General features: G+C 45.3%; 1 protein-coding gene across 2 annotated transcripts; it reads right to left on the bottom strand.

Moving 5' to 3' along the window:
* Positions 1–11,124: 11,124 nt before the first annotated feature.
* LOC135824656 (uncharacterized) lies at positions 11,125–20,506 on the bottom strand. 2 transcript variants are annotated; one of them, XM_065337375.1, is made up of 4 exons: positions 20,299–20,506; positions 20,004–20,165; positions 16,457–16,680; positions 11,125–12,626 (listed from the first exon to the last, which is right to left on the bottom strand). In XM_065337375.1, the coding sequence occupies exons 2-4, from the start codon at positions 20,143–20,145 to the stop codon at positions 11,652–11,654; spliced, it is 1,341 nt and encodes a 446-aa protein (XP_065193447.1). In that variant the 5' UTR covers positions 20,146–20,165; positions 20,299–20,506; the 3' UTR covers positions 11,125–11,651. The 2 variants fall into 2 exon arrangements, with proteins under 2 accessions (XP_065193447.1, XP_065193446.1); XM_065337374.1 differs by having other exon boundaries at positions 20,004–20,205; positions 20,299–20,505.
* Positions 20,507–27,908: the final 7,402 nt, after the last annotated feature.

The raw sequence follows: 27,908 nt of genomic DNA, 5'->3' as shown, positions 1-27,908 counted from the left end.
GGGCCATCTCAGCCCTGTCAGCGGTGCAGGCCTGTTCCGCATCTGTGGACGCTGTAGATCTACATGATAAGGCCGTACTAGACCGAGCAGGGGCTGCACTCAGAGTCAGAGCGTGAACACTTGTACCGGTGAGTGGGGTTGAGCACGTGCTATCAACCATCTTGTCAGCAAGCGCGGCGCGAGGTCGGCCAGGCTGAGGCACCAGTCACGGGCAAACGCTGTACAAACAGCTCGCGCAGGATAGTCGGGTCTAGAGACTTACTGCCCGAAAGCGAGCGGAAGCGGAAGAACCAGCGTTGCTGGACATATTGCACTTTACTCACGTCGGAGGTCACCAATTTAGTAGTCTAGATACAGTGCAACGAGTGTTAGTTTCCAAGATCTTTACAAGACTGGCGAACACTAAATGTCATGAAGAAAGTGAAGAGAAAGGAGGTTTATATAGGAAAGAGATTGTGATAGAAGACTGTGCAATGAAGTTTGTTGTTTTGTTAGATATCTGACGTGTGCTGTTTGGAAGAAGTGTTTGGATGCAAACAGAACTTACAAGAGATGAGTAAAGACTACTTTTCTACAATAGCGTTGTAGGCGAGGAGTGCGTAACATCAAAAGATGTCGTAATGTGTATTGGAACTATGCTAGCCAAACATTACGTAATTATTATGGTAGCGAAGTACGTGTAGTAGGTATTACAATGTGTGCGAGAGTATGGTGAATCAGTGTTTGTGATGATGAGGAAAATATGACGTGTACATGCAAACAAATGATGATGTCATGATGCGAGAACGTCAGAGACGCTACAGGTTCAGCAATAAAGGATGGTACGGTCATGATACATGGTCCAAGTAACTACTGTCGATAAGTACTCGAGACTCCAGTGTGGTGGACAATGAAACCCAGTCGATTACGGATTGTGCATTGACCGGGGCCCGCGCCCTCACTGGCCTCAGTCAGTGTGCTTCAGTCAGTGGGCTTCAGAACTGCAGTGCGCACGCGCGGCAACGGACGCTGTGTGCAGTGCACATCATTGCTGATCCGATGCGACCAGTGCGCGCGCTAGCCTGTATAATTATAATATTAATAGGGCTTGAAAGTGCTACGTCACAGCATAGCAACAATTTCAAAAATTCAAAAATTGGATCCACTTGGATCCAGTTTTTGTATGGATCCAAACACATTTCAAGCCGTCTTACTCTCAGCAAGGTGATGTTACCAGTGAAACTGACTGATTTGGCTACTGGGGGCGGGGTTACAACTGGCGGCGAGGTAAAAGTCACCCCTGCATACGACATGAGTGGGTTGCTATGCACCGACATACTGAGGCAATAGCAAAGTCACACCTTAGTGGATCCAAAATAGAAATCTGATGTCAACTTAGTACTCCCTGGCCGTTTTTGACGTCATCACTTTCAAGCCCTATTACGGACATGACATTGTACTGAGGCTGGTATTAAAATAACCCAGTACTGTTGTCTGATGATCGTAGTACAATGTCATGTAAAACATGAAACTCAGAGTTGTAACAAAGCGTCCAATCTCTCTCTTGTGTAGTTTGACAGCATGGAACAAGGTGGAGGACACTGTGTTCGGAAACAATGGAATTGGAAACAGTGACCTTACTAGTGCCTTACTAAAGTGAAACCTGTCTAAGACGACCACTCACGGGACCTTCAAAATGTGGTCTCTGTGACCAGGTGGTCTCCTTATCCAGGGCCATTTGACTGGAAATAGCGTCCCTACAATGTAGACGTGCGACAGGATTTCCATGTCCACGCCTCCAGTGCCGGCGCCCTCACTGGGCCTCAGCGAGTACAGAACGCTGCGTAGATCTACAGTCATAATCATATCTTATCAGTGCACTTGGTTGATCCGATGCGACCAGCGCGCTGCAGCGCATGCATGTAGAGGGGACGGTTTCAAATAGGACACCGGTTGCAAACCGGAACGGACTCAATATTCACTTTCTCTCTTGGTATTTTGATTAGAAAACATATGTCACAGTGAGACTACGATGTGTTATACTCCGAGCCAAAATTTCATGGCTCTGCGATGACCAGAAGCGCCATATCAAGCAGGTGAGTTTTTGACGTGTTGCTTCGCACTGCGACTTGAGTTTTACGACTTTCGAAAAATCAACTTCTTGTCGCAGGTAAACAGCGGCTCGCCTCTCGCCAATAAAGCACCGCATACCAATCAAAACTAATGGAAGCACACACAAGGCTTATTGTTACTCTGTACTGGCCGTCGTGGAGCGATAGCAATTACCTAATTTCAGACCCAGAGTGAATTTGACGGGCACTCTAAAACATGTCCGGTTTGGAGCCACCTCTGATTTGAACTTTTTTGAAGCGAAAAATTGGGCAACTTGGAGGCAATGGGTCAACACAAAGAAGTGGCTCAGTTCGATTGACTCTGGCCCCAGAGCAAACTTCAACATGCCAGTTTCCTTCCACAAACATATTTCGAGTGAAAAATCAACGCTGATGATCGGTTTGGGTCTGTACAAATTTGGCTGTCAAAACGTCCCGGTATCGAGCCGTCTCCTCTACATGTAAATGCATGTGTGCACCGCTTATCCACGGCTGCATGGCCAGCGCCCTGGCCTGGGCCTGGGGCCGCTAGACGTGCGACCGGATTTCAATGTCCACAACAGTAGTTGCGGTACCGTGGAGCCGGGCTCCACGGTACCGCAACTACTGTTGTGGACATTGAAATCCGGTCGCACGTCTAGCGGCCCCAGGCCCAGGCCAGGGCGCTGGCCATGCAGCCGTGGATAAGCGGTGCACACATGCATTTACATGTACATGCATGCGCTGCAGCGCGCTGGTCGCATCGGATCAACCAAGTGCACTGATAAGATGATTATGACTGTAGATCTACGCAGCGTTCTGTACTCGCTGAGGCCCAGTGAGGGCGCCGGCCCCGGTCAATCGACTGGATTTCCATGTCCGCTACTGTAGTAGTAGGCTGTGTTGACTGTTGTGACTGTTGAACGTACTATTAGTGCCTGGTGGCAATGATCTCCGCACGCACTCAATATTTTGGTAGTTCGCCAGAATTTCTAGTACCGTAGAATCTACAATTAATAATTGGACATTTCTTCCATTTACAAGCGTCCTACGGGCGTTGTGTCACCGCCAGCGATCTAGCCGATACCTGAGCAAACGTAAACATCATGGCTGACACCATCGACAACATAATTGGAGGTGAAGAAAGAAGTAAGTGAATGCACCGATTGTGTTTTGTGTTCTTCTTTCATAGGCCACGGAAATGAGTGCGCACTCATTACTCCGACACAAAAGACAAGATAGGTCCATAGTTTTCCAATAAAGTTTTCTTGTGACGACGATGCCACAAGAAGACATTACTGTACAGCAATTAATATCCAGTAGTGAAGTTTAGCATTCCGAATTTCGGTTCGGCATTCTTCGGTCCCTTGTCGAACATCAAAATGTCGAATTTTCGCAACAACGCTTGTTTTGCAAGTCGAAAATGATGTGTTTTCATTTCCTGAGCCCCAGCATCAGCATGCAAACAACGTCCTGTCCCTTGCTCTTTTTCTTGCTGATTCCAACGAACATTGATGACTGAAAGAGTCCACAGCCAAACCTGCTTCCTCAGTCGCCTCAGAATAACCAACTCCATGGCCAAGTCAAATTTTATGCGTATCACCATAGTCTTTTCAGCAACACAAATGACGGTGAGGACACTCAAGGCGAAAGAGAGTAGACAGGCCGTGGAGAGGAGCAATCAGTGGTAGGTGACGATGCTGATGTCGCCAAAAGCACCTACGAAGCGATCCCGAGATAAGAAAACTTTTTGAATAAATAACGCGCTAGCGATCTTCTACAAGGATATTCATCCGAAAAATATTACCGGCAAAGTGAGCTTTTTCCGAACAAGCATGCCGAATCTTTGTTTGCATTTTCGACCTCGCTCCCGCGTCACGCATGCCGAATCTTTTTCCCGAATTTCGGAATTCAAAACATCACTATTTTCGGCTATTTTTGGCCTGATCATATTTGGCCGAAAATTTGTTAGCATAGGGGAACAGGCGAGATCTCCTCGCAGCAGTCGTGACATGGTGGGACGACTACAAAGCGTAGAAGAATGCAAAATGTCTGGCTTTGCCTGTACGCGTCGTTCCGGGGAATTCTCGAGAGCCAAGCAGGGTCCGGCGGATTCTGCCGGCAGAAAAATTGGCAGAATTTGGTACTTTTTCAGGTAAGTGGTATGCATGTTTGGTATGTGGATAACAAAATGGAGCAGAATTCGAGGAATTGCCTGCCATAAGGTTTGTATGGTTCTGCAAATTTCACTGCTTTTCGAGCAGAATCTGCCACCTTTTCGAGCAGAATCCGCCGGTCCCTAGGGTCCCTAGAGCCAAGGCGATACCAGAGTACGAGCGCCACCACGTTCCCCACCTACAGTGTAGATTCTAGGGAAGGCACCGGTGTAAATCACGTACTAGTAACAGCAAAGACGATCAGGGACGCGGAGAATCTGCTCCGTGACATGCGAGAACGCGTCGACCAACCAGCCACTGTTGTTGGTTTCAGCCATGAAGAATCGAACGATGGCAACTCAGGCTTAGACTCTATTCCCATCAATCGGTCCTGTATATATTGTACACTTGTCCATTGAAGTGTTTCTCTTCCGATTGAACACGTTTGTTGAGAACAGTAAGTCCTTGGAAAGTCATGTAAAACATTCACGAAGTTCTTTTTCCAGAAGAAGTAATAGTATATTAGGTAGGGGTTAAACGGTTAGATAGGTTAGATAGGTTAGAGCCTTTTCACACTAGGCAAAAGAACATGAGTGCACGCGACAGCATGTACCAGGTTTGTTTGGGCTGCTCTTCACACTGCCTGACTTTGAGAACGTCCTGAAACATTTTCACGGGATTCCCCATGGTGACAGCCTACGTCACTGACGGCGGGAAAAGTTTGAAGTTACATCCGCACAAGAATTTCAAGAAATTTTGGATTCATGATCGCTCGAGAAGGCGAAGAAGAAACAAAAAATCCCTTTTCACTTCTTTGTTGAAGAATGCCTCCTGTTCGTAACGATAGGCGGCGAAGAAGACTTTTGGCGTTGATCTCACGGACGAACCCTGTCCCTGTGAAGCCCAGTTTCGCTTATCGGTCAAGCAGCTTGCATCTGTTTCCTGAACAAAACTTTGACAGTCTTTGGCTAGTAATTTTTTTCTCTCTTTTCATCGTCAGTCGTTTGCCCCCTGTACGTATCGGAAGACAGCTCTGGACTGCTCACCCCGAGAACGAGTTAGGACAGAGTACAGGATTTTGGGAGGTGGAAGTGCTCGCGAATTGGGAAGTTATGCGGCAACGTTCCCCACGGTGGTGGAAAGCATCATGGATTGCCAACTTCAGAATGTCCAAAAAAACCTTGAGCGAGAACTCATGCTCGTTCTTCTCCCCATATAGTTGCACAGCATACTTGTTGAGAGCCTGCACCACCTCCATCTCCCTCACTATTCTTTAGATCATCTGACCGTCTTTTCTCCGCTGCTGCTCGCCCCACAGCTCGATCAATTTTTTTTCTAACTCATCGTTGAAGTGAACCAAAGGCACTGTCCAGGAGAGTTGAGGAAACGCTCGACCAACAAGACAGCCACAACAAAAAGCTCTTCACGAATGTGAAAACGGAAGAATGGCACTTTCTACCATGTTCTACAGGGGGCCTGGCTTGTCGTAAAAGGCACGTGCGCCTTTTTCATTTTCGGCCATTTTCAACCCATTGTCGTGACGATTTCATGAAAATGTCACTTATACGGCGTTTTTTTACCTATTGTGAAAAGGCCCTAAACCGATTATGTAGCCGTTAAAGGACCGGTTTAAAACCGTTTGCCTAAGGATTAGTCGTTCATTTCCCAATGTACACTGTAAATGTCCTTCGCTTTCTGTTATTTGGCAATCTGCCAAATAAACAAACAACAACAACAACAACAACAACAACAACAACAACAACAACAACAACAACAACAACAACAACAACAACAACAGCGTACTATTCGTAAATTGTCGAGCTGCATTCCCGTGATAATAATTGCATAGACTGTGAGTGCTGTGCAGAATGGATGCATGATGAGTAGACCCAGGTGCTCAAAGTCCGGACACTTTTACAGTGTGTGTTTGCCGAGCTGAAACTCACACTAGCAATGATCACTTGCCAGAATCCTGCTTGTGGATGGAAGGGATCTTGTCCAAGTTTGTTCTGAGGCCAGGCTCGATTGAACCAGGCCATCTTTCGATCCGATCTGTTTCTCTGGAGTTTGCTGATTTTTCATATCAAATTTTGGTGTCGCAGAGGGTGCTCTAAGTCCGTAATGATCAGAGGTGACTCGAAATACACATATTTCTGCTAATTGCTAACTTACGATCCCTCGGTTACGGCGAAAGCACCGAAGCGATATGTTTGGCATGTGCCTCCACCAGTATTTCTTGCAAAAGCGTGGTTTGTTGCCGAAATGCAAGCTGCTTTTAGTCGGCTCAGAGAAGAAGCAGCTACGCTGTGAAAACCGCGGGAAAACAGCGGTGGAGATGCCAGGAGTGTCAACCTTTCTGCAAGGATTGGTGGTTCTCTGTTAATTCTTCTCCTCTGGCCATTCTCAGCTGTACGCTTGCTCTTGATGATTGAGTGAAGGTCTGTTTGATGCTGTGTCCGTTCGAAATCGGTCTTGACAAAGTTGATTTTTTGTATGAAATGTAACCCAATTTGTATTTCGTATGGACACTCGAAAACACAATCGCGTGGTGTGGGACTTCCACTTATCGTAGATTCCTGAAAATTGCTACGCAAGGAGAACATGCCACACTGTCCCCTCCAAAAAACATTTCAGTCGAATACAATAACAGAACATGAAATTATGCGCGTACGAACTTAGGATACCATGTCCGGACTTCGAGCACCTGGGTCTACCACCCTCATCTCTGGGGTTGCTCCTGCTTGTTTGTGTTCACACTCAAATACCAACCCACAACAACGATTAGGTATTCAACCCATAAACCACTGTACAAGCTAAATCCAGAAATCGGTTGTATTTTATTTGGCTCTTCTTGTCTTCTGCAGGTGGCCACACATGATGTGGCAGACATCGGCATCTTCATCATTTCTCACATTGTCCTCATCATGTCGACAGTGTTCTTCGCCGTCGGTTTTAAAGTGGTTTACCTGCTCATCTTCGCAGGTATATTTGCGGCCGTTCTAGGGTGCATGCTGCTCGTCGGTGCGTTGCTGCTGTGTCTGATGTATATGAAAAAGAAAGCGGAGCTGAAAACACTGCGCAAGCATGATGGCGATGTTACGACATATGACCTGAGGAAGAATATCCTGTGTGACAGCCAAAACTCAAACGTGTAGATCACGTAGCTGTGTAATGGTATGAATTATCTCGCTCAGCTATCCGGTCACTAACGCGGAGACATCTATGAAAGCTCCCAGTCTATAGCGTGTATACCTTATGCGACATACCTGACGCTAGTTCAGCGAAGTGACAGAACAACGTGCCCTTGTGTGGGACTAGGAGTGAACAAGGTCACGCAGGAGTATCCGTACTGTTGAACGGAACAAAATGTTCCAGAATGGTCAAGGGTGCACAGTTGTACTTCACACTTTGTCCAGTGTCCTGTGCCTAGTGCACGCACTGAGAGAACAATCCCGTCTATCATTTACCTTCTCTGACGAAGGTTACCTGTGCCGAGAGGAGCTGACGAGGGTGCTGTGAAGAGCTCTCCAGTCATCTTCAGTCTCCTCGCACTCGTGAACTGGAAGAGCAATCTAAAAGACTACCCTTGGAACAATTGCCGTCCAGATCTAACGGCCAGTGACCACTGCATCCGTCTCTCAGCCGGTATGCCACTGCAAGGCTAGCCTGGGAATAAGTGACGCCCAGATCTTACGACCAGGACGGTGCTGAAGCAATGCCAGTGACCACTGCATCCGTCTCTCAGCAGGTATACCACCACAAGACTACCCAAGGAACCAGTGATGCCACAATATAACGGCCAGGACGGTGATGAAACAATGCCAGCGACCATGTCCACCACTGCATTCATCACTCCGCAGGTATGCCACTATTGTAAGCTACTAGTACTAGCTGCATTGACCTGGACCTGCCCATGTGTGTGTAGGCAAAGATTTGTTTATAACACAGCATGTACAGTTCAGCGTGTGCGTGCTCCTGTGCACTGTCATATCCGTCTAGCGTGTCCGTGTTTGGTGTGCACTAAACCCTGCACATATATATTATGTGCAAATGTTTCCACCCGAGATGTATCAGATGGTACATTGAAGCCATTGTGAGCCTGAGGTTTTCAGTTCATGTTTCCACCCGAGATGCATCAGATGGTACAATGAAGCTATTGTGAGCCCGAGCTTTTCAGTTCATGTTTCCACCCGAGATACAAGTATCAAAATGGTACAATGAACATATTGTGAGCCTGAGGTTTTTAGTTTATCGAAAACGCTGATGATTTGATTCTATATCACCCCATACCTGCCTTTACGGTTCTGTGGATAATGAAACATCTTAGTTGCTGGTGCACATTCAGCACTGTAATTATCTTTGTGTCTTGTATTTTTTGAATCATCAAGTGTTGGTACTAGGCCGTGAGGTTGCCGTATTTCTATCAGGCCGTGAGTTGTACGTGTTCTTACTGGCCGCGCAGTGGCCGCTCTATCCACCTGTGGAGTGGCCATTTTTAATAAGCGGCGCTTTGGCTATTTCATCAGGTCATGGAATGACCGTTCTATTGCTAGCAGGCCGTGCAGTGGGCGTTCTATCAAGCAGTGCGATGGCTATACTATAAAGCTGTGCGATGGTCATTCTAACAAGCCGTGGAGTGGCCGTTCTATTGCTAGCAGGCCGTGCGTTGGCCTGTAACTATTACTTACTGTTTGGCCCTGCACTGGTCTTGTCTATGTTTACATAGCCAGTGAGGCATGGTGGTTACCCTTGGTAACTGTTGTCATATCGACCCTCCTAGTCGGCATCGTGCCTACAGACAAGCTCTGTTCATTCAATCAAATGCCATTATACATGTATAAGTGTCAAGATATTTTACAGTGAACTAAGCATTGCAAATACCGTTTGCACTTTGTTTTACGTTGCGTGTTGTGTATGTAGGTGCATGGGGGAAATGATTCTAAAGTGGTTTTGGTGTACAATGTACCATGGTTGTGCAAGTGCTCATTGCTAAGGTTGTGGGCACACACCAGAATACAAAGTGTGTGTAACATGCAATGTGTGTGCGTGCGTGTGTGCGTGCGTGTGTGGTAAAAATTGAAAGAAAAACATGTTGGTGTACCAGGGTGGTGCAAGTGTCCGTTGGGTATGTTTTCGGCACACCCGTATGGAGTACGTATGTGTAATTTGCAACCTACAGGCACAACTAAATTACTTGATTAAGCCCGATCGGGGGGGGGGGGGGGGTGGGGTTCGCCTGTGTGTGTGTAAGTGCAGATGCGGGTGGGCGTGCTTGGGTGTGTGTGTCTGTCTGTGTGCGAGGGGCTGGGGTAGGATGTGTGTAGGTGTGTTTGTGTGTGTGTGTGGGGGGGGGGGGGGTTGTGTGTGTGTTGCAAGTATGAGCCTGGAGCGGATGCCTCAGCAGCAAGTTCTCTTCGGAGATTTGTCGCCGTCTATCCCACGCCATGATCCCAAGAACAGCTGGCGAGATGTCATTGTAGGCGACTTGCATGCCACGAACATTCCCAAAAAACTTGGGTTATCCAGGGCACAGGATCGTCTAGCCTGGCGAAGGAAGATCTCCGGTGAACGTCTCCCTCCTTGGAGCCAATTTCAAGCATTTTCGAGTATTTGGTGCAATTTCAGTGTACATTCAGACCTCGCACAACCGTATACATTCGTTATCCACAAAAATTTCAGGATGGGCGAGGAAACCGGATAATCGAACACACATACTGTATATCTGCATCGCATCTGCATCTGCATCGCATATGTCGTAAAGCGGTAGTGAACGATTTTCATACGGATGGGAAGGGATCCAGATAAGAGAAGGCCGGATAAGCGAAGTCTGACTGTAACTGTCATGAAAGACTTTTTGTTTCTGCAACAAACCACGATCGGGGACAACGATTCTTCGTTATTTACCACGTTTGCACTGAGCTGCGATCATCATGCTTTGTTGCAGTGCGTTCCAAAAAGAAAACGGGCGAGAAAGTGAGGAACCCGCAGCCACTGTGACGGCCTTACACTCCTCCGGCACATCCACCCACCCAGCCGTTTAGCTGCGCATGCGGATGGTCGTTCCGCAGAATGGGCGACCTCAAACATCTTCAGAATTCATGTCAGGCTCGATAAGCCTCTAATTGCCTTTGGGGATGTGTCGTCAAAAGGTGTCTGTGTGTGTGTGTGTTTTATTTATTTTTTTACTAGCAAACTCAGCCCTACTAATAATCAGGGGAAGAGGACAACTGAAGTGACACTCAACAACAAGACAAAGGGGAGTAGGGGCGGTGTGCCGATGTGGTTGGCGGGGCTTATCCGACCGGAGGTCTCGGAATCATAGCCTACGACCAGGCATCGATAGGTGTGTGTGCGTGTCTGTGTGTGTTTTATTTTCTTTTCTTTTTTACTAGCAAACTCAGCCCTACTAATAATCGGGGGAAGAGGACAACTGAAGTGACACTCAACAACAAGACAAAGGGGAGTAGGGGCGGTGTGCCGATGTGGTTGGCGAGGCTTATCCGACCGGAGGTCTCGGAATCATGGCCTACGACCAGGCATAGATAGGTGTGTGTGCGTGTCTGTGTGTGCGTGTGTGTATTAGTGTGTATGTGTCCAGGGAAGAGGAAAAAGGATACTTGGATGCTGACTCGCGTTGAGCCAATAATAAAATTTGATGTAGAAAGGAAAAGGAAAAAATTAAATATCACCCTCTCTCGTTTACTTTTCTGGCACATTTATTTTACAAAATCTAGTTTCAGTGCCATGTTAAGCACTATTGGTCATGCTATTTCAAGTTTGTTCCTTCACGTAACACATGGTACCCATACCGGTATTTTCTTTCTTCACCACTCAGTCGTGCAATCTGGCTGAAGATTCTAACAAGAAAACGTTCTTCCAGCCAAAAAAATATTCCTCCATGATTTGTGTAGATGCACGAGAATGACTGTGCCCATAATTACTCCAATTGTTATTTCCAATATATAATATTATGATTCTAGCTCCTCATATCCTGGCACACACAATGACATAGACACCATTTGCAAAAACTCACAAAGTGAAGAGTAGTTGGCCAAAGTCAGATGTGAACTGGATAACGGGTGAAGTAGTGAAGCAAGGACTGAGAGCAGCGAGAAATACAACTTATCTTATTTCATGACAAAATATAGCGGGTCAGTGGGAAAACACACACAGGCTTAATGTTAAAAGTCTTTAAGCTTACTTAAAACTAGGGAGCTTGTAAACAGTATAATGGTCTTGAATTCTGAACGCGTTTTAAATCACATCACCATAAGTAACATTAAACCATACTGGACCATCCATTGTTGACGGATGTAGATCCACATTGACAGGACTTAACTTAAGGAGGAAAGACTACAGATGTACTGTGCATAATCTAATTGAGCTGGTCACGTGATAGCTCATCTCTGCGTGTTTCCACTGGCAGTTAGTCATACGGTTCCATGGTGTATCGCAACATGGCGTCGACCAATTCGATTTTCGTCCATTCCTTCTGATATTCCTGCCCTTGTGAGGACGAAAGAAGAAAGTCTCCCAGATCATCGTATACATCTTGACACCTGGGGGACAAGTGCCTATAGTAACTTTCTGGGAAACGGCTTAGTATATCTTCGTACTCTACGACAGCTGTGAAGTAATCGTCCACCTGAGACGTACGTAGGTCTCCCGTTATCAGGAGGCGCAAAACGGAATGATGCACTTCGAGCTTTGCAAAATCCTGGAGCCATTCATTGGCAATATGCACTGGATCTGTTTCAGGATAACCCCAGGGAAAAGCTATATCTACATAAGGATTATTTGCCCATGCAGAAGTACGGTACTCAGGGACACGTGGGCTGGGCATGCCCAGGGTTGAATATATTTTTGTGTCGCTCTTACCCAAACTGTGAAGAGCTTTCGCAAGCTCTTCACGCCTCGAAGATTGTTTCAGATAGGGCAAGTAAAACTCCAGCCTTGGCATATCCTTTTGCAAACTGTTGATTATGGCCTCTTGGTACTGTTCAACCGAACCACAAATCTCGAGCAACAACGTTGTTATATCTTCAATTTGGAATGAGGGGTTTGAGTAGATAGGGGTACATCTTTCCAGGAGCATGCCCTCGGGTATGCTAGGAAAGTAATGCAAAGCGTCGTGTTCGACCAGGTCAATCTCCTTTACAAGTGGATGAAGCAAATGAGCATTGGTCCATCTCGGGGTGAGACCGACAGTGTCGGGTGGGTTCAACGCCAGGCTCAACAATGGTACAATCGCATCACCCTTAAAATCCAATAGTCGTTCATTGTTGCGGTAGTAATCGTCATCTTCGGGGCAACACATACTGGCTACTTTGTCTGCGATAAACAGGATTTTTGCAGTTCCGATATATGACACGTCTAAATGTGGACTGAGCTGATAGCGTTGCTGCAGGCACGGGACAAACAAAAAGGAAGACAATCAACACTTTCACTAAAATACATGTAAGTGTCGTTGATATGTAACACCATTTTCTCTTATAATCAAGCTGACAATCTTGCCAAGTCCTTTTCCTAGAGCTTTTGAAATGCTGGACATCCATCACCTATTATCCCTTGGCGGATTATGCACGGTAAATTGCTGAATTACGGTTTCCATTATGCCCAAATTATGCCAATGAGTATGCTACATTATACTGGAATTAAGCCCATGATGGTGTGATACTATCCTGGGATCCAATCCTATGGTATGGTGAACTCAGTAGAAACAGCCCTTGTCGGATTATTCTCTGTAAATTGCTGAATGATGCTTTCCCGTTTGCCTAAATTTTGCCAGTGAACATGCTAAAATATGCTAGAATTATGTCAATGATGGTGGTATTCTCTACCCTTGCACTCTTGTTGCACTTTGCACCGTCGCAACGATTTTCTTTTCTTTAACATGCCTGAAGCATTAATCTTCAGCCAACATTGTAAGGTTTTGCCGATCGTCTGATCTTAGAAGTCAATTCATGCCAGGGCATAGTTTTGAGACGAAATCCGAAGATTATGCCAGCACAATACGCCAAGGGCTGTCACCTATGCCCTCTATTCTCAAGACCCTTTCGTACATCACGGAATAATGCCACAAACGTCAGATTCATCAACAACATCGTGAAGTGGGTTTCATGAGCAAACGGTCGCGCCTTCTCATAAGGTGATATACAGGCCTGAGCAATCGTGTGCAAGAACTGTACAGTAAAGTAATAATTTTGTCGGACAATCCTCAATGTCCGTCTGTGTATTTGGATAATTGTTTCTCGATCATTATTGTCACGTGTACGCAGTGCTAAGTTGTGGAATGTTTTGGAGTCTGTTTATATTCACGCCGAGATACATTACCTATGCAAACTATCCCTTCCCTTGGCGGATTATGTTCGTATAAATTCGGGCAAAATCTTCGGATTTTGACTAAAAGGTATGCCCTGGCATAAAAGGACTTCTGAAACCAGAGGGTCGGCATAACCTCACAATGCTGGCTAAAGATTAATGCTCCAGGCATGTTTAGGCATGTTGAAGAAAATAACCTGGTGAATGTTACCCATTATAAGCCGTGCTGTCATGGTGCCAGAGTCGTCGTAACGTTGCAAAGTGCAACAAGAATACTTGGCTACAGAATAGCACCATCAGTGGCCTTTAGTTTTTTTTAATTGGCATAATTCCAGGCCCCTACAATGTAGAATAATCACTGGCATAATTTGGGCATCATGGAAAGCTTCAACAATGTACCGAGCATAATCCGCCAAGGGCTGTTTCTACTGAGTTCGCTAAACCAATAGATTGGATCGCAGCATAGTATCGTAATCACTGCTATACTAACGGGATAATGGAAAGCATAATTCGGTAATTTACCGAGCATAATCCGCCACGGGCTAATACAAACGGCCACAGGTGAAATTCACACTTAGTCTGCTAGGTAGGTCGTCATCGACACACTACTTAAATCCGCTGATTCCATACTGTTGCTTATAGTTTATAATGGACTCGGATGGAGAGCCAAGGATTAATTTATACAAAAGAAAAGAACCAAGAAACTAGAAGTTACGCTATAATGTCCACTAACACCTCCAAATACAAAACAATCAGCTCATGTGGTCATTGCACGACACTGGCCGACGGTACTGACGTTCTACAACTAACTGGCTAACAACTCTGTTAGTTGTAGAACGTCAGTACGGTGGGTCAGTGTCGTGTAGTGTTATCGCATGAGCTGATTGTTTGGTAACTGCTGGTGTTAGTGGACATTATAGCGCAACTTGTAGTTCCTTGGTCCTTTTCTTTGGTATAAATTATAGTTTATAGATGTAGCCACTTATTCTTTTTTGGGGCGGTATCAATAACATTTAATGAAATAAAACACCATAAAAAAACAAGAATAATGGTTCTTATGGTTATTGCACAAACGGCAAGAACAAAGGTTCTTGATCTTGTGTGCTCTTATCTGTTTATCGCAAGAAGAGAAGTCTCTAAAGGTTACTCACAATGCTGTTGAAGATCCTGAAATTAGTACTACGATTTCATGGTATACACATCACGTACCTTACATGCTGTTATCTAATGTTAAATGTTCTCGTGTGTAATTCATCGACGTGGAGACAACAATTTTATAATAGCAATAAAGAGAACAAATTCTCCAGTCATCGCCACACTACAACGAAGTCTTTCCACTGATGAATGTGACAAGAACATTAATTCTGGTAAACTTTCATGACTTCGTTGTAGTGTGGCGATGACTGCAGAATTTGTTCTCTTTATTGCTATTATAAAGTTCTCGTGTGTTTTTGAAGTTTGCGTATTTGAACAAGTAGCGAACTACGTTATAGATAACTCTCGGTAATCAGTGTGTAAGGAGAAATGTTTACTTGTGGCGCAGGTAGGGAATTGCAACAAAAAGAATGCTAGATATACACCTTCCGTTATGCAGATAAGGACTCATCCAAAAGTAGAAAGCAACTGCTTCCGAAAGAGGTAGGATTGGGTGAGAAACTGAACTTCAAATCGACATTACTGATTCAAGTATTGAAGCCAAATTGCAAAATTCATACATACACCCACGAGTACATAAATACATCGAGTCAACTTTGGGTGTAACGACACTCGGCATGGCATCAGAAAAGTGTCCGAATATCCGACGTCCTATCATATGTGTACAGGATGGTGGGACTTTGCCCTTGCATGGAAATTCTGCCATGATATCCGCAGTCATTATCGGCGAAGTTGACTTGTACCAACACACACTTGTACTTGTACTTGTACTTGTTGCTCACTGTCAAAACTGGTCACGTGGGTCTCCTCAGGAGAGGGGAGAGAGACTCAAAAGGAATCTTGGAAAGATGACTCAATTGGCCATTGAACCACCCAACGGCCGACACCCCAAACTAGGGTGGACTTGAAATGATCCCACTTATGGGCTCACCACGCCTCAGTAAGTGGGTGAGGACAAGGTGCAGAAAAAGGATTGACGGCATCAGGGTATCCGTCCCGGGATCCAACTGCAGGTACCCCTGCCCCTAGTGAAGGTAATACTTGGTACTAGTGTGGGTGGCTAAATCAGAGTGGGTCTTATAATTATAAGCTTCACTAGCACCATTGATAACACAAGAGTTAATCTAGCCAGAAGCAGTCCATGGTCAACACGTATACACACACACCATGTACCATGTATGTACCATGTATACGCCCGTCGCAAGAGAAGCACGCAAATCTGAAAATGCACTGCATGTGCACCCACAGATTTTCTCCTATAGCAACGATAGCAAACAAGATCTGAATGAGACAGATCAAGACTTGCGCCAGATATCTGTCTATTCCACACAACTGGCGAAGTCATGTGAATCGACCACCAATGCACAACTGGTCTACACCACACGGAGTACATCATAAAACGGCCAAGACAGTTACCTATGCACACCCTACACTTCCTGGGGTAACCAATATAGACATCACGCTGCTTTGATAGAAGCAGACACTAGATTCACTGGTACCTTGAAGTAAATTTGGAGCTACTTTACCAACCAGGCTCGGCTACTGAGTACTGAGAACCCAGAGCCAACAGACATACCAACAACCTCAGCCTTGAAAGCTATAATTATAGTACATGTAACGACACACTGGATTGTGGAGCCGAAACTAACGTTAGTCCAACTTCCAAATGCTTTGGCAAGAAGGTAGCCTTCCAACAGGTTGGACACACACACACACACACACACACACACACACGAATCTTGCATTATTACTCACCATACATAGCCTTCTGAACGTGTACTCATTGAGAAGCAACTCTTGCATGGATTTGCTGACAGCACACAGCTGAAAGACGTCTTCAATAGACAACATTGTCAACAAGATGTCTTGCCACACATCAAAATGAACAGCTTCCAGTCCATTCGCTTCTGATCCATGGCCATCCATGGCCACAGTTGGCCTGCAGGGCTTGTTTTCCGATACTTGCTCTTCGTGACTAACTGCATGCGACCAAAATAAACACAAATTTATGCACACAGAACCTAACACACAAACTCACAAATTAAAAGTATAATAATTATTATAAACTTAGAAGTTGCGACTTCGGCGGTAATAGTCATGAAGTTGATTGTTCCAACTAGGAACACACGCTTCTTGCCGAACTTGACACTTGACTGACTCACGACCGCCATCCGGAGCACACGAGGAGCACGTCGCACCTTCCACTCGGCAAACCTGCAAGAAAGCACCACTCCCTGCTCAATACACAGTGTTTCGGGGAATTCACCCCTCATCAGTTGAGCTTGAGTAGGCTGAGGAAGATTGTGCCTGAAAAGCACCACTTATATACTGCTCTCCAGGCCAAACCATCACCAGGGATACAAACTACCCCTACTCAAGCTCAACTGATGAGGGGTGAATTCCCCGAAACACTGTGTATTGAGCAGGGAGTGGTGCTTTCTTGCAGGTTTGCCGAGTGGAAGGTGCGACGTGCTCCTCGTGTGCTCCGGATGGCGGTCCTGAGTCAGTCAAGTGTCAAGTTCGGCAAGAAGCGTGTGGTCCTAGTTGGAACAATCAACTTCAATAATTATTATATAACCGCTCTCAATAAAATTAGCTGAACCGACATTTGTGTACTTTATTCATGCAATGTAAAAACGGTGGAGACGATGTGCAATATAACGATGAAAATATGAAGAAATGGTGAAGAATCTACGTGGAGATAATAATTTCAATATAGCTATGAATAGGATGAAGGCCGCAGACATCACGCAACTACGTTACTTGTTCGACATGTATTTACTGTGTATTTTATAAAAATATTATTGAAATCCCATAATCGATTTTCTTGTTCCTATCATCAGTGGGAAAAATACGGAACTAAGGATACAACCAAAGAAACTGAAGTTAAGTACTGTAAATAGAAATGTGTTAGAAATAACAACAACATACAAAGTAGTGGGAGCGACTTCGGCGATGATTTGTAAGAAATGGTTTGCTCCCCACACCGGAGCTCGCTTTCTTGCAGGTTTGCCGAGTCGATGGTTCGATGGACTTCTCGTGTGCTCTGGATGGCAGTCGTGAGTCAGTCAAGTGTCAAGTAAAGTCGGCAGAATAGCGCGAGCTCCGGTGTGGGGAGCAAACCATTTCTAACAAAATACAAGTGCAATAAAACCACTAGAGGAAACGCAAAAAGGTAACAAGATTACGTAACCAAAGGCGAGAAGGCGCTAAACGAAGTGTCAACCTATGAATACAACTTCAGTGCAACAACGTGCTCCTTCTGCTTACACAAAACAGGCTTATGAATACGTATACAGACTGCCTCAAGGACTTTCAACTGTTGGACATAACGCGCACGACACAGTACAGAAAAATGAGAGTCATCATACACACTAAGACAGTCAGGACGAGATAACAAGTGTAGATACACAGCTGACTTCTTACGATCAACACATTCATCCGCCTCATCTCGCTCCTTCCCACCCGACTCCTCCTCGTCCATCTCATCACCCTCTTCCTCGTTCCGCTCGTCATCCTCACGATCATCATCACTACCATCATCTGCCTCGTCCTCTGTCTCCTCACCAACCGTTTCGTCATCCAATTGCTCTTCTATCCTCTGATCACCTGTCTCATCCTCCGTTTCTGTACAGACCACTTGTCTCCCATTTGCTAGCTGCTCGTCCCGTGAGCGGAGTTGTTCCTCCAGCTCCGCTTCACTCACTGACTCATGATCCTGCTCGACCTTCTTTCTGTTGGTATTGTCCAAAACGCGCGGTCCTTGGCCGTTTCTGGCATAAATATCTGTGGAGTAGTTTGCTGTTGCCCTCCGAGGTCTCTGGATTAATGTGGGAGCCGTGGCAATTCGTGTGAGAGTTGGTGATGCCAGCGCGGGTGTAGGTGGGTCCACTGCAGCCCCCGCCACAAGAAGAGCCGGTGGCGGTTCTGGTGGTGGCAAGGGCAACGGTGGTGCTGCTGGAGTTGGTAACTAATTACTTGGGCAGCCTAGCCCTCTCATACGGTACCGCATTTTGTGTTGTACCACTGGCACAGGATCATGAGTCAGTGAGTGAAGCGGAGCTGGAGGAACAACTCCGCTCACGGGACGAGCAGCTAGCAAATGGGAGACAACTGGTCTGTACAGAAACGGAGGATGAGACAGGTGATCAGAGGATAGAAGAGCAAGAAGAGCAATTGGATGACGAAACGGTTGGTGAGGAGACAGAGGACGAGGCAGATGATGGTAGTGATGATGATCGTGAGGATGACGAGCGGAACGAGGAAGAGAATGATGAGATGGACGAGGAGGAGTCGGGTGGGAAGGAGCGAGATGAGGCGGATGAATGTGTTGATTGTAAGAAGTCAGCTGTGTATCTACACTTGTTATCTCGTCCTGACTGTCCTAGTGTGTATGATGACTCTCATTTTTCTGTACTGTGTCGTGCGCGTTATGTCCAACAGTTGAAAGTCCTTGAGGCAGTGTGTATACGTATTCATAAGCCTGTTTTGTGTAAGCAGAAGGAGCACGTTGTTGCACTGAAGTTGTATTCGTAGGTTGACACTTCGTTTAGCGCCTTCTCGCCTTTGGTTACGTAATCTTGTTACCTTTTTGCGTTTCCTCTAGTGGTTTTATTGCACTTGTATTTTGTTGTTATTTCTAACACATTTCTATTTACAGTACTTAACTTCATTTTCTTTGGTTGTATCCTTAGTTCCGTATTTTTCCCACTGATGATAGGAACAAGAAAATCGATTATGGGTTTTCAATAATATTTTTGTTATACAATACACAGTAAATACATGTCGAACAAGTAACGTAGTTGCGTGATGTCTGCGGCCTTCATCCTATTCATAGCTATATTGAAATGGTGAAGAGAACAAATTATGGATTCAAACAAGTTTTCGTACAACACTCATCAGGAATCGTCGTTGTACTAAAGGACACTGAAACAAAAATTGAACTATTATAGGAAATCTAAGTTAGAGAAATAACACAAATGTCGGTTCAGCTAATTTTAGTGATTGCGCTTATCAAATAACTGTCTCCTCGCCGTGTGTTTATAATAATTATAATAATTATTTGTATTGTCTTGACTAGTTTGAGTATATTGTAAAATCATTTTGATCGGCTTACCTCACGATGACTATAACCAAGAGTAATACTAAGATAATATCGGAGCTTTTTTACTCTTTCTGTTCCATTAATTACACAGTGGTGCCAGACCTATACGAATTTTCATATAATCAGGAGAAAAAAGAAGAAAAATGCAGAAAAACGACAGAAGAAGACTACAATCAAAAAGAAAACTCTTTTACTCACCCCTGTACTTCGGGTTTTTCCACTGCCTAACCCCCCTTGACCAATTAGTAGGCGGATTCCCGGTAGGATTCGGCCATCGGGTATCCTTGGACTTGTCGTGTGCATTGGATGGCAGTTTCGCGTCAGTCTTGTGAGAAGTCATGGCGGCCGGGAAAGAGCAAGCTGTCACGAAGAAAGAAGCATCCAAAGAATGTCGCTACCACTGTTTTGAAAAAAAAGGAATCAACAAATTTGCAATAAGCACAAATTGAACTGAATATAGAGATTCTAATCTGTCGACATACTGCACTCTTACCTAGCTGAGAGGAATGAAAACTTATAACAGTTACTGGTGGTATCGGGTAGCTACACAATAATCTAGGACGAAGAAAAACTGATCTGACCGGCTGCGTTGCAAAGAGTCTACTGGCTGTTGGAAAGCTGTACAGCTACATGTAGCTCTGCCTTACTACTACTACTAGTATACCAGGTATACCATGCTAGTACTCTACATCATGTCTCAGTGCAGTGTCAGCAAAGGACTACTTGCACTTGTACGTCATAGTTGTACTGTAAGTGTAAAGTAATAGTTTGCACGTCCGGCCGCGTCACCACCACCGGCTATACAATTGCGTTGAGAAACACAGCCAGCTTAGGAAGTAATACTAATAGTAATAGTTTCGCATGTGCCAGGCCACCACCATGCCTGTGCTACCAGGGTGGCAGATGCAGCGCCTAACGGCGAGGGTGAGGTGGTAAGTCTCACAACCAATGCCCGACATGTTACCCTCACTCCGAGTAGTGAGTACCCAGATGACCGTGGGTGTCGGCGCAGTTCACTGCATGTAAAGACGATTTAAGTGGTTCACGCATGCATCATCGCATTTGCTAGCACAGTACACGCTCCCTGCTCCCAGCGCTAGCGCGGGTCTCGAACTCGGGACCTTGTGATTCGCTGGCAAGCCCACAACCGCTCGGCTAAAGCGCTGATGTAAGTGTAAGTAATAATTATTTATACATGTTGTCGTAACTGTGGGCTGTAGCTGCGAGCCTTGATTGTTTATGAGACAATACACATGATACAAGTGGGTGCATACAAGTGGTCCCTACGCGTTTTTGTTGCTAGAGTCAGATCAGAGTAGACTGCATGCAAACAATCATGATTGTAGATAGAGTACCTCATACATGTACTGTCATAGTTCAGCTGGCCATCTATTACTAGTGCAGTACTCGAGTCAGTAGTAGTAGTACTAGTACAGTAGTAGAGCACTAGAGCCGTAGTCGCAGAGGTGAAATCAGACTGACTGTAAACACTACACCACCGGTCAGTAGATTTGCGTACTGTAAAACGACAAACTTTCGCGGCGGCTAAATTTAGCGTTTTGGCAAACTGGACCAGTTAGCGGCGATTAATTTTAGCGATTTTACCTTCCACTGAAAATCTTCAAGAATGTTATTTTACGAAGTCTTGGAGTGCTGGGACGCAGAGCGCACGAAGAATGAGAGAAGAAATCAAAGAATGAATCAAGGAATCAAAGATAATCATAAGGTGAGTACTAGTACTGCAAGAAAGGATGGCGTTTTCGAAGAGGGATCATCGGAAGGCTTTCTCTTCGAACTGCTGAGCCACTGCGATACTAATGGCGATAAACTTCAGAAGACTTCTTCGCGCAGTACAACACTAAAATCTACGCAACAGCAAGCTGGCCAAACACTCTCCACAACACTGAGACATTCTCCAGTCGATCGTTTTATTCTCTTCTACAATTCTGTTCAAGTCGCCGTACTCCAACGACAACTAGTTACTTGGAAGACTAGTGTTGGTACGTAACTTTCAACAGCTAGCTGCGCGCTTTGGACTTTAGCCGTGCAAGCATCGATCAGCGCTAGTCCCGAGTCTGTGCAGTGCATGTACAGACAGTGCACGATCGATCATCGACGCATCGCGTAGTACATGATTGTACAAATAATTTCTTATTCGCGTGTCAAACTTTCGCGATTCGGCTCTGCTCGCGAAAGTCGCGAAAGTAAATCGCTCGCGAAAGTTTGTCGTTTTACAGTAAACTACCGTGTACCAGTGCACTGGTACACGCGCGCTAGTGACCGATCGACGGTTACATCATCATACATGGTCCAAGTACCGGTAAAATACTGTCGACAAGTACAGTACTCGAGTGTGCACTATGTGCATGTGGTGGACATAGAAATCCAGTGGATTGACCGGGGCCCGCGCCCTCAGTCAGTGGGCTTCAGTAGTACTGCAGTACAGTGTGCACGCGCGGCCCAGGCCGCTGTGTGCTGTGCACATGACATAGTCATTGTTGATCCGATGCGACCAGCGCGCTAGCCTGATACGCATGTACAGGCTGGTAATCACTATTATACATGAGTGTATGTAACAACCCAAAACTGTTGTCTGATGATCGTAGTGCAATGTCATGTAATACATGTACATGTACAATGTACATATACGTGAAACAGTTGTAACAAAGCGTCCAATCTCTCTCTTGTGTAGTTTGACAGCATGGAACAAGGTGGAGGACACTGACTGTCTGTGTTCGGAAACAGTGACCTTACTACAACCTTCCGCGGTTGACAAAGCCCCGATCCCTGCGGACCATTTGAACCATATCGGTGTTGAACCCGGTTCTGACTCTCATTATGCTAGGGGAGTTTTAGACTTCTCCCTACGTCAGTCGTGCAATTATTTTGCTACACGTTGGTTACCTTCATCAGTATCGCTGGGAACTAACTCGTAGTCCTACATGTACATGTACATGTATGTTGTTGATGTTGTTACGTAAACCTTGTATTGCTGAAAAAACTAAAATATATTTCATCTGCAAACCTACAAGTGCCTCAATTTGATCATGTAGTTTTGTTAGTTACGTGCATACCCTCATAAATTTAAAGAAAAAACAAACTTGTGTTACGTCAACTCGTATCAAGTGGAGTTAATCCTAGGGTGAACGTGGAGATGTCCAACTGCGGAAGACATCTTGTCTCTTCACAGGCAACTACCTCGAAGGAAATTTCTTGACCTTTTCAAAGGAACTCCTTGGTAGGAATGAGAATAGAAAATTCTACTAACACAGCTACTATTAATTTTATATTGAGCAATGTCTGGCCTCGGGCCCGGGAGTGAGGTACAGTACTACATGTACATGTACGTGTACGTGTCATGCGATTGAAATACAGTCAACTTCGCTTATACTAACGACACTCGGCGGGGCATCAAAAAAGTGTCCTTATTCGCGAAGTGTTGTTATACCCGAAGTCTCATTATAATATGTACAATTGTACATGTATAATGTTATTAATGTATTACAGTTGGAAGGGACTTTGCTCTGGGCATGGAAGGCGTCAAGCTTATCGAAGGTGGAGAGACATGTGGAAACTGTTGTGGAGGATTGTAGCGTGAGAAGTGTGGGATTAAATCTGCTTTATGGCAGCTTTAAAAAAAAAGTTATTGTGTTCTAGTCCTGGGTGCTTCCCCTATAGAAAATTTATAAAATTGCTTTCCAAACTGCCTTGGACTCCGTCTAAAAAGTAAGTAATTAACAAAATGTGATTGCGGAAAATTAAAATTGTTCAAAGTCATCCACATGTAAGAACATGTACATGCATATGGAGGATTCCCTCAAGGACATGCTGTCGATGTCTCGCGCTACCGGGTCAGCTATCCTTTCCGTCGTGAGTAAACAAATACCACACTACTTGTCACTAGTCACTACTAGTACTACTCTGATCAGTATCTTTCTGTTGTGTGTGGGTGTGTCAGCAGTGTACGCAGAGGCCAGCTAGCTGGCAAAAAGTGTTATTATTCATTGGCTGAGCGTAGCGAATGAAACGAAAAATATGTTTTTTGCTAGCATTTTCACCATAGTTATGGCACCAGGATTGCGTCAGCTGGTTTTTGGCTGTGTTCTCAAACTATTACTTTTCTCTTTATCATTGTCTTTCTCTTTTCGTTGTAGTTTCCCACCCGCCCTCCCCTTTATTCTCACTTCTGGATAGGTCCTGCAGGCTACGTTTTTTCTTCATTTGTCTGATGGGGACATTCTAACCGGTTTTTCTTCGGGGATGTGCCTCCGCCGGGGTACTGGAGTTATTTCCGCCAGCTTCGGGCTGGTTAATTATCCGGCGGCCCCATTCACCACAGTGGATCACTTTTTGCATCATGTTGGTCTGGTACATACATTGTACGTACATGTTGTTAGACTGACGGCATGAAACAAGGTGGAGGACAGTGTGTTCGGAAACAGTGACCTTACTACTGGAAGATTGTAGTAAGGTCACTGTTTCTGAACACGGTGTCCTCCACCTAGGTCCATGCTGTCAATCTAGCAATATGTGTGAACTATTACGAGGTTCATCTAATACTAGTTTTGAACTACTAATAGTAGGTTATATTACCATTCGTACGTGTACATGTACATGTAACTGTACATGTTTGAGGTGGCATGCCCTTCTTCGTGCTCATGTATACACTACGCTAAGCTCTTCCATCTTCCACGTTTTTTTTTTTTTTTTTTTTACAATGATCACAGCGCACAGGCAAAGACCAAAAAATTGCATAGTGGGAGCATAGTGATGGTGAGGCTTTTTGCCCTCAGCTGACCTGAGGTCTCGACGTCATGGGGACATAAAACGCACCAAAAAAAGAAGAAAAATGAAAGGAGTGGCAGGTGCATGATACGAAATATTAGGAGGAGAGACAGTACATTAGAAGGAGGGGAAGGATAAGACAGACAGTGCTAGGAGGAGAAGGAGAGAAAAAGAAGAACAGACCTTATTGGGAAAAGTATGTGGAGCGGAAAAAGGAAGTCATGGCGTGAGGCAGATATGATGCTGATAATCAGAGATGGTCATGTGCCCACGACCAGTCGTTGGTCTTCAAATTGCGGTTGGCTGCGACTACTTTGAAGTGTTGCTAGTTCTTGGTGCAGAATGGACCAGAGAAAACTCCAGCGGGCAGCTGGTTCCAGACGGGGACAACTGCGTGAGGGTAGTCTCGACACAGGTTGTTTCGGGAACGAACTGGAAGTTCATTGGCCAGTTTGTGTTCGTGAGCATAGCATCTCAGGAATGTACGACGGGTGGAGTGGACTGTTCGGTATTGGGGCTGCTTGGGTGGCAGCATCTTCTGTAGAAGGGGATGTGCATCCGGACAATGGATCTTGTATAGGAGGCAAAGTGCTGCAACCTTCCGATGAAGAGCAAGACTCGGCAGCCAACAACATTGGGGCGATGGCACGGATGGGCTTGCACACGGTTGAGTCTTGCATGATGGGATGGGGCAGCTCCCATCCAGACAATAATACCCACAACAATAGGACAATAGTACCCCATCACTGGGCGCACAACAGCATTGTAGGCTTGGATGCGACCGGGCACGTCTAGGAGCCTTGGCTTGAGGATGTCTGGCCACCAATGACCACTTGAAGGTAGCGAAAAACCGAACAGGCGCAAAAACCCGGGACGATTTGGGGATAGGGTCCAGCGGATAGTGCCGGCGTTATATTCGGCATTATGAGACTATCCGAGCATTTTTTTTTTTAAATTTCCGCCAGTCTGCTACTATCATTAATTTTCGTCTTGGGGGTTAGACAAGGGGAAGTAGCCGAGCATCAGAGCATTTATGGAGCATTAGAAAGGAACAGGACGAGCATTGTGTGGGGTTTGAGCGGCATAACGAGCTTCATAGTGGATAATGTCGGGAAATATCAGGTTTTGGCAACATTCGGCTAACACTATGAGGTGCAACGCCATGTATTGAACCGTCACAGGACTATGATGACTGATGACATGATGACTTTGTGATTATATAACGTGTCTACAAATTTTGTAGACACACGGAACACCTTTAGCACTAATGCTACATTTACGTGACTACCTAATGTAATGCCATTGCTACATAAAATCTTTATGTAGCAATGTAGTCAGGTAAATGTTTAGGTGATGTAGCATGCCCAACGTTGCAACTGAGGCTGTTACACAAAATCCGTAACGATGATTTACGAGGAGTTCTTTTTTAGAAATCATGGAGAGCCGTGGAGGAGACTAGACGTAGACCTCTACGCGAAGTGAATATCAAAGCCGTCCCCGCTCAACTATGGCCAAGGCTTTCCCTCCTTGCGTTCTGAGCGCATAGAACTGCCTCGGAGAATCCTCGCACAGCAGCCATACAAGGACGGGATGCTGCAGTTCAAGAATATGGTCCACCATCACCTGTTGTCCAGCAACTGGATGCAAGCAACCGACGCCTTACTACATGAACTTGCTGAACTACACGCTCTCATATACATGTACTATTATGTACATGTATAATTATGTACTCTCTCTTTCTCAATCTACACTCCCCCCCCCTCCCGCTCCCCCTGTTCTTTCTCTTTCCCTCATACTTCAGAGCGTGACGATGTCGAGACCAGTAACGTTGGTCGACGGAGCGCCTGGCCCCCACCACCATGGCTGCTGCATGTTCCCATTTCGTTCACCACATGGCTTTTAGTAATTAAAAAAATTAAAAAAAAAGAGACGAAGAGGAGTTTTCCTGTTATGCCATATGCTCTGGCAATAGCATCTCTAGCGATACTGAAGAAAACACTGATCTATTGATAAATTTGGACATAGTACCTGGATGAAGGAGCGACTATAAACAGAAAGAGCTTGTTCTGCATTTGCCGAGTCCAGCTCAGCAGGTTCGAAAATAACTAGAATTTCTCACGGACGCAGTACCAAGTCGATTTGAGTGTTCAGGAGGGCGTGTCTTACATTCCTGGTGAAGCACGTACAGTTCGTCGTGGACGATTGAAATGCAAGGAATACAGTCAAGTGCTATCCGAAAAGAAGAGTATTGTGGCCAACCATTTGTCTCCACGCAACCTCAGGAGAAGAGGACAGCGGAAGCAGAGAAATGTAGAGCGGCAAAATTACTTCTGACCACGTGTTTTCAGAATTTCCGCAAATGGGAGGGATCTCGATCTGAGATAGTCTCTCGACTTGCCTCACGTGAGCTGTTTCAGATGAAGAATTTTTCACAGAGTAGAACAGCTTGTCTGCAGGCAGGAATACCACTTCCCATGATATGCTTCCAGCATCCAAATGATCACCAGCCATGATGGTTTCACGTCTCACTACATGGATAAGCAAGGGAATTCAATTGATGCAACCACTATGCAGCCACAGCCCTGCTTCTAAGTTGCAATGGAGAGCAGCCAATGGACACGCGATCATGTCTTATAGTGCTAAGAAGTGGTGGAGGTCGTGAGAGATATTGTAGCAGCTTCAGAGGCAGATCGACTAAATGCTTCCTTTCCTGGAAGTTTGACAATGTGCAGCCTTTCTTCCCTTCTTGTTCCAAACCAAGAGCATTATAGCCCTTTGTGAAGCATTATAATCAGCATTACAAGGTAGTGTTTGGAGCATTATGATTAGCATTAACCAAACAGTTTCGAAGCATTATCCGCTTGACCCTATTTTGGGGAAAGCCTACACACCACTCCTTCTGTCCGTCTCGCTATCTAATCTCTCTCCTTTTCCAACAGAGTGCCTAAAGATTTCTTCCTTTGAAAGCTCCAATCTACCCATGTGTCTGAATCCTAGAGAAGAAGATCACATTTTGGAAAGATTGGGGAATGTTTCAGGCCCTTGGAAGTCAAGTGCAGTAACTATTCGCGATACTAGTCAGATGATCTTCCGGAATGACACAAAGTGGCTCATGGTGGAATCTTAGTACAGCGCCCGTTGCCGGTTCAGCATTCGCACAGAAAACTTCAGACTGGCTGTAAACAGAGGGTGTCTTCCCACTTCAGAATTGTCACCGGTCTAAATCCCAGATCAGAGAGGGCTGCTGCATAAGCAGTTCGTCTTAGCTGTTGAAGTAGCAACTACCGTTAGTTGATCAAGTTGCGGACGGCGCCTACA

Source organism: Sycon ciliatum, chromosome 9, assembly GCF_964019385.1.
Source record: "Sycon ciliatum chromosome 9, ocSycCili1.1, whole genome shotgun sequence".
Classification (NCBI taxonomy): domain Eukaryota; kingdom Metazoa; phylum Porifera; class Calcarea; order Leucosolenida; family Sycettidae; genus Sycon; species Sycon ciliatum.
This window is presented reverse-complemented; position numbering and strand designations above follow the sequence as displayed.

Coding starts and splice junctions, on each gene's coding strand:
- LOC135824656 (XM_065337375.1), bottom strand. CDS start 20,145: ATGACTTCTCACAAGACTGACGCGAAACTGCCATCCAATGCACACGAC. Junction 16,681..20,003: donor GAAAAACCCGAAGTACAGGG/GTGAGTAAAAGA, acceptor GGTCGCATGCAG/TTAGTCACGAAGAGCAAGTA. Junction 12,627..16,456: donor CGTTCAGAAGGCTATGTATG/GTGAGTAATAAT, acceptor CCGTGCCTGCAG/CAACGCTATCAGCTCAGTCC.